The following is a 5375-nucleotide window of genomic DNA, read 5'->3' on the forward strand; positions in this document are numbered from 1 at the left end:
CCGCCCGGGTGTCTGAGGGGAAGGAGCGAGCTACCGTCTCGTCGAGGGGAGGTGGGTGGGGGTCGACCCGTCCCTGAAAACACTGTGAGGGCCGGGGAGAGGGGCGGCGAGGTCCCACCGGGGAGGGGAGACGCCACGCCCTCCTCTCCTGAGTCACGCGGGCGGCGGGGAGCGGCCTTCACAGTACCCGGCGCAACCCGGGCCGGGGCGGCGGGAGGGCCCCACCCAGCCACAGGCCCTCCGCTCTCCCCTCCTAGCGCCTGCTCTGCGTTTAACACCATTGAAAGGAAAAAAAAAAAAACAAAAGGAGGGAAACAGGAAAAAAAAAACCAACAGCAAAAACCCTATATAAAAAGACCCCCGAGCTGAGTTTAGCGCCTCGGAATCCAGCCGGGGGAGGGCAGCCCGCTGGTCACCCGCGGGCAATAGCTTAAAAAAATCTTTAGACTTGACGGGGAGAGGGGCGGCCTATGTACAGAGGGAAGGAGAGGGTCACGCGTGGTCTCCCACCAGGACCACGGGGGCCGCGGACAGGCTGGCTCGCTGCCGCCGCTGGGCCAACTTGGACTGGGAGGGCGGGGACAGCTGCAAGCAGCGTGAGGTAGCTCGGATGACCACGGGCTGCTCCTGCCCCGCCTCCTCGGCCGCGTCCTCCTCGCGCTGGGCCAGCTGCCGGTTCATGGCAATGGCCTCGGCCGCGAACGACGTGAGGTCTTTGGCGCAGCTGTTCCTGGGGACAGGGTGGGGGTCAGCAAGGAGGGGAAGGTAGCCGCCGGCCCGTCCCCCCTGCTTCCCTCGGGGTCTGTGCAGTGCCCTGGGGGCGGGGCTGCAGGCCCCAGGAGGCCCCAGACTCCGCAGGGGGCGGGAGGGGCCGGCGGACTGGAATTCGCGGTGGGGTCACAAACTCATCACCCGGTACAAGGACACCCAAGCGCTTGGACGGCTTCCCCCGCCAAGACTGAAAGAGGATCGTGTACTCTTCTTTAAACATCTTAACATTTAGCGTCCCCTACTGGACCCTGGGCTCCCCGCTCGGAGCCCGAGATCCCACATGGGCCTCACCTCTGCAGGACCATGGGCGTGGGCAGGGTGTTCTCCGGGGCGCACTGCAAGGAGACAGGAGAGGTGAGGCTGGAGAGCAGAGCCCGACCGCCTCGGGGCGCCCAGCTGGCTGCGACAGCACCGGGGGTTAAGGCGGTGCACCTGCCCGGGAACCGAGCCAGGCTGGGGGGAGGGGCGCGGCCCGAGCCGGGTGAGCGTGGTGGACGTTGCCAGACCGCGTGATGGGCGGGGCCTGCCTCTCACCAAAGCTGCCCCAGTTCCCAGCAGGGGTTGGGAGCCCGCTCCAACAGCCCATCTGCCTTGACAGTGGGGCCCCAGTCTTTGCTCCCCACAGTGCCAACTTGTATTTTTGTGAAGCCCCCTGCCCTGTTGGCCTAGGCATCTGCCCCGCCAGGACAACAACTGGGCAGAAGAAACAGCAAGCTCTTCTCAGCTTGGTGGGGACAGAGCCTTGGAAGGGGGGTGGCAGGCCCCCGCCTGCCACCTGGCTGACCTCAGCTTGACACTCTGTTCCAGGTGAGAAGAGGCCCCTGCGCCTCCAGGACACAGGCAGGGCCTGGTGACTGACTGAGAAGCAGCTCCTGCAGTCCCAACCCAACCTGGCCAGCAGGCAGTGGGGATCTCCCTGCTGCGCCCTTGCCCGCTCTGGGGGGTCTCGATGCTGAGCCGCCTAGGGCTGTCGTACCCTTGTGCTCTGAGTCACCCCAGCCCACTGGCAGAGGCTGGAGGCCAGCCGCCCCCCAGGCCTCCCTGGGGCTCCCACTCACCCCCTGCACCCAGGGGTGCTGCAGGACTTGGGCCGCACTCAGCCTCTGCTTGGCGTCACGGACGAGGAGCTTGGAGATGAGGTCTTTGGCAGCAAAGGAAATGTGAGCCCAGTCCTTCTCCGGAAACTCATACTTGCCCTCCTGGATGCTCTCAAACAGCATGTTCTGGAGGGGACATGGAAGGTGGGGTGAGCTGCAGCCAGCAAGGGCTGAGGCCACGTCGCAGACACCTGAAGGGGCAGGCCTGGACCCAGAGGAGCACCGATGAGTGACAAGTTCTGTCAGGGCCCCCAGCCTCCACCAGCTGCATGTGACCTGGGCCCAGGGTTAGGGTCGGGGAAAGTGCCCTGAGCTCAGCTGGCAAGGCCAGGGGCTCTGGCAGGCCAAGGAGGGCAGGGACCCACCCATCTGGGGGTGGCTGGGAGGCTGGGGCAGAGAGTGGACTCGGGGAGACACTTGGTGGCCTCTGCTCGAGTGGGGCCCGATTTACTGAAAGGTGGCTCTGGACGGCCAGGCTCTGGGGGGATCAGGCCATGAAGCCTGAGCCTCACATGGCGGGTAGAAGGCTGGAACCTGGCCACCTCAAACCATAGGCCTCGCCCCACCTCAACTTCCTGACCCCTGACTGCTTTCTCCTGTTGGGCTGGGGAACCCAACAAGCCTCTGGAAACCCAGAAAGGTCAGGCCGGCAGTGGCCTGTGGATGTTGTCAGTGGTTGGAGTCCAAGCCCTTAGGGGTGCTCAGGGGGGTTCACAGGCCAGGTCCCCCAGGGTGGGGGGTAGGTGTGTGCATGGACCAGGCCTTGTGGTGCACTGGGCAGGCAGGGGTGAGGGTGCACGTGTGTGTGTGTGTGTGTGTGTGTGTATGCCGAGGCAGGCCAGACGCGGTGCTCGGGGGAGGGGTGCACGGCAGGACCCCACTCGCACCTGGCAGGCCGGGCAGGCCTCGCCGCGGTCCCAGCCGCAGTCGCTGCCGCAGTGGCCCACGAACGGCGGGTAGCCGCTGAGCAGGATGTAAAGGATGACGCCCAGGCTCCAGAGGTCGCAGCGCTTGTCATAGATGCTTGCCTCCTCGCTGAAGGCCTCCACCACCTCCGGGGCCATGTACTCGGCGGAGCCGCACTGCGGGCGGGGGCGGGGGCGGGAGCGGGGGCGTCAGGGCCCGCGGAGGGGGGATGGGGGGCGCCCCGACAGGGACTTCACGGAGCCCAAAGCCAGACAGCCCTGACCGACCAATCACAGGTTGCTGAGGGAGCCAGCCCCGCCTTCGCCCTGCCGGCCAATCACAGGCTGCTGAGGGATTCGGCCCCGGCCCCCCCAACCCCCGCCCAATCAACAGGTGCCGGGAGCCCGCCCAGCCACACCGCGCCCGACCGCGGCCCCGCCCAGCCGCTCTGCCCGGCCAATCAGCGGCTGTTGCTAAGCGGAAGCCCGAGTTCCCAGGCCGGAGCCGCCAAGCAGGCTCCGCACCTCGAGGTTATGCAACTGTAGCCTGGGACCGGATTCGGGGCCATTCCCGCCCTTTCCGCCCCTGCCAACTACTCCTCCCCCCCGCACGCCACTCGGGGCGCCCTGACCCCGCAGGCCCTCACCGGGGTGAGCAGCTCCGGGGTGGAGATGGGGGAACAGTCCCCATTGAGTTTGATGCCACTGCCCAGATCAAAGTCACAGATCTTCACGGGGGACACCTGGGTGGGGTCAGAAGGGGCTGTGAGGGTGGCGTCCCGACCCTGGGGGCCCTGGCCCGCAGGGAAGGCCACCCCCCGGTGCCCCTCACCTGGTTGGGGTGCTCACAGAGGATGTTTTCCGGCTTTAGGTCCCTGTGGGCGATGCCTGCAGGGAGAACCAAGAACCACGAGGGTGGGTCAGGGGTCTGTGGGTGGGTGGACACATCTTCTAGGAGTCCTGGGCAGGTGGACTGGGTGCAAGGCTAGACACCCAGGGACCCCTGGGGCAGGAAGAGTGGCCACCCACCTTTGTTGTGCAGAAAGTCCAGGGCGCTGGCCACATCCTGCACCACCACGCTGGCCTCCAGTTCGTTAAAGTGCCGCCGCTTGTGTATGTGGCTCAGGATGGAGCCTGGGCCAGGCCATGGAGCAGAACACACAGGGGTCACCTCCACTGCCCAACGGCCAGCACCCACCCCACCCTGGCAGGGAAGCCCCCACTCTGGCCTCCTCGGGTCCAGAGTCCTCCAACCTGAGCTGGCGTGTGGACCCCACAAGGCCCCTCTGATGTGCAGGCCCCCCCTGAAAGGTTCTCCCTGGTGGCCCTAAGCCCCCGGCCCGTTAGGATCAGATGGAAAAGCCTGCCAGGCCCCACGTACCGCCCCGCATCTTCTCAAACACCAGGTAGAAACGGTCGTCTTCCTCAAAGAACTCAATCAGCTCTAGAACGTTCCTGGGGTGGGGGCAGGGAGGTGGGGGAGGAGTGAGGCTTCCTCAGGCCTGTGGGCAGCCACAGACCGGCCCAGCAGGGGCCCACCTTCTCCACCCCACCTACCCACAGGAAGGCTGCGTCTGGGGCCACGGGCCTGCTTCCGCCTTGCCCACCTCGGACTGTCAGCCTGCCTGCCATTGGGCCCACCCACAATGCCCAGCACAGGGCCTGGCACATTGTGGGTGCTCACTAAGTGCTTGCTGGGGGTGATGAGGCACTCGGGCCCATTCAGCCACTGAAAGATGGCTCGGGGCCCAGTGTTGTGGTGAGGGTAGGTCACATTACCTGTGTCCCTGGCACTGATACAACATCTCCACCTCCCGGAAAACCCTACTCCGAATGTGGCCCGGCTGCTTCTCAATGATCTGAAATGTCAGCGGGGGGAGGACACACACACACAGACACCACTGGGTCAGCCAGACCCCCTACAGCCTGAGACCCGTCCCCCCTCCCCTGCCAGAAACTTCCCCTGTCAGAAACTTCCCCTGTGTCACGCCTGAAGCTCGTCAGAGCTTAGATTTTGAAGTTCTGGAAAGCGGAGCTATCCTGTGGGGGCCCAGAATTTACTGGAAGTCAAAACTGTGGTGTCAGAACAAACTGGGGGCAATGTGTTTCCCCAGAGGCATCACAGGAGGGGCGAGCGGGACAGGAGCCGGTAGCTCTCCGCCCCTGACTGCCACAAGCCTTGAGGTGTATTTGGGGCCTGGAGCCCCTGCAAGATACTCCTTCAGGGCAGCAGGTTCCTTAGCCTAGTGGCCTCCTCTCCCTGACCAGGAGACTGAGGGCCACTGTGCTGGCTCACACACCACCCAGGGGACTGGAGGGGCCTGGGGGCGCCTGGCTGCCAGCCAAAACATCCCACTTGCCTGGGAACCAGTCTGGACAGATGCCCCAGCCCCGTAAGCCCAAGTCTGTTTCAGGCCAGGTCAGTGGGCACAGCCGCCCAGGACCCCAGAGCCTCAGGAAACCAGCCCACGCCTCTGCGCCCACCCCCCTCTGGCACCCAGGAGCTCTAAGGACAGGAGGGTTCTGGGCCCACCCCCTAGGGTGAGCCGCTTCGCTCCCAGAGAGGGGAGGTCAAAAAGCGTGTGCCAAAAAAAAAAAAAAA

General features: G+C 65.2%; 1 protein-coding gene across 2 annotated transcripts in view; it reads right to left on the bottom strand.

Moving 5' to 3' along the window:
• Positions 1-392: 392 nt before the first annotated feature.
• Positions 393-5375, bottom strand: part of MKNK2 (MAPK interacting serine/threonine kinase 2) — an 11120-nt gene continuing 6137 nt past the window's right edge. Inside the window, exons 5-13 of one of the 2 annotated variants that reach the window (XM_007460363.1) lie at positions 4553-4632; positions 4155-4228; positions 3803-3907; positions 3606-3661; positions 3421-3516; positions 2756-2950; positions 1830-1994; positions 1063-1106; positions 393-730 (exon numbers count right to left, since the gene is read on the bottom strand). In XM_007460363.1, coding sequence (XP_007460425.1) covers positions 493-730; positions 1063-1106; positions 1830-1994; positions 2756-2950; positions 3421-3516; positions 3606-3661; positions 3803-3907; positions 4155-4228; positions 4553-4632 — 1053 coding nt within the window. In that variant the 3' untranslated portion in view covers positions 393-492. Of the gene's footprint in view, positions 731-1062; positions 1107-1829; positions 1995-2755; positions 2951-3420; positions 3517-3605; positions 3702-3764; positions 3908-4154; positions 4229-4552; positions 4633-5375 lie in introns of both variants that reach the window. The other variant, XM_007460364.1, reaches the window with a different exon arrangement.

The sequence above is a fragment of the Lipotes vexillifer genome, unplaced genomic scaffold (genome assembly GCF_000442215.2).
Source record: "Lipotes vexillifer unplaced genomic scaffold, Lipotes_vexillifer_v1.1 scaffold225, whole genome shotgun sequence".
Lineage (NCBI taxonomy): Eukaryota > Metazoa > Chordata > Mammalia > Artiodactyla > Lipotidae > Lipotes > Lipotes vexillifer.